The following is a 1,233-nucleotide window of genomic DNA, read 5'->3' as shown; positions in this document are numbered from 1 at the left end:
CCGCCCCCCGCCAGGCGGCTCAGCTACGCCACCAGTGTCAGCATCCACGTCGGGGGCGGAGGGCGGCTGCGGCCAGCCAAAGCCCAGGTCAGGTTGAACCACCCTGCCCTCCTGGCTCCTACCCAGGAACCTGTGAGCCTTCGCAGGGCCCAGGGGGCTCCTGATGCCCCTCTCCACATGTGAGGCTTCCCAGAAAGCAAGGACTTCAGCCAGAGGCCACAGATCCCAGATCTTCACCCAGAAGTCCGGACGCGGCAACACAGGTCTAAAAATTGCCACAGCTTTCCAGTTCCCCGGGATCTGCCTCGGAGAATAGCCCTTCATGCAGGGATACAGCAGGGATGGGGAGGGGAATGTCATTAATATTTTCTTAATTAATATTGTGAAGTGACGTGTGTTTTCCCATTCTGGAGGCGGTGGGGGCTGACAAGACAATGAAGGGGGAGGTTTGACACAGAACAAATCAGTGGTTCTGAAAATGTCGGGAACCTTGGACTCCTTTGGGAATTACTGGACACTGGATCCACTACAATTTGATGTATGATTTCTGGGGGTTATGAGCTGCTTGATACCCGTCTACGAAAGCCAGTTTTAGAAGCCCCACTCCAAGTAGACTCCTGGAAATTTATTCCCCTAGTAATGTATCGGTCCCTGCATCATCCGCTCATCTCGTTTGCCCAGCCGTCCCTACATCTGTCCATTCGCTCCATCTGTCTTTCACTCTGTCCGTCTCTCCCTCTTCCAGTCCGTCATCTTACCTATCTGCCTTGCTTATCCAACTATTTCTACCCTATTTGTCCTTCCGTCCCTTCGTCACCCTACCTCGCATCTAGCCTTCCATTCTTCCGCCCATCTGCCTCGCCCCACCTTCTCCATCCAGCACGCCATCTTTCCCCCCACGGCCAGCTACATCCGTTCACCCATCCGTTTAGTTATCCACACATACCATTCACCCAGCCATCTCCCAGTCCATCAGCCCACCCTCTCATCTCACAATCTAGCACCACCCATCCATCGTTAATTGGGTTCTTCTGGGTCTTCATAGGACAGTACTTCAGAGACAGTTCCATGCTAACACCAGGGCGGATCAGGCTTCGGGCTCTGGGATAAGTCTGTCCCATGTCTGTCTGACTTCCCTTGGTGACACGCCACCCCCACCAATCTTCATGAGTCTCCTAATTCTTGCGCCCACCCACATGCCTCAGATCCCTTCACCCCTCCCCCCCCCCCCCC

General features: G+C 54.7%; 1 protein-coding gene across 1 annotated transcript in view; it reads left to right on the top strand.

Moving 5' to 3' along the window:
* PLEKHG2 (pleckstrin homology and RhoGEF domain containing G2) overlaps positions 1-183 on the top strand; it is an 11,329-nt gene extending 11,146 nt beyond the window's left edge. The window contains 1 exon segment of the mRNA XM_021718129.1: positions 1-183. This exon segment is cut by the window's left edge and continues 34 nt beyond it. Coding sequence (XP_021573804.1) covers positions 1-183 — 183 coding nt within the window.
* Positions 184-1,233: the final 1,050 nt, after the last annotated feature.

This window comes from Carlito syrichta, unplaced genomic scaffold (genome assembly GCF_000164805.1).
Source record: "Carlito syrichta isolate Samal-C Ts95f unplaced genomic scaffold, Tarsius_syrichta-2.0.1 Scaffold311851, whole genome shotgun sequence".
NCBI lineage: Eukaryota > Metazoa > Chordata > Mammalia > Primates > Tarsiidae > Carlito > Carlito syrichta.
Note: the sequence above shows the minus strand (reverse complement) of the source record. Positions and strands in the feature narration are given on the sequence as shown.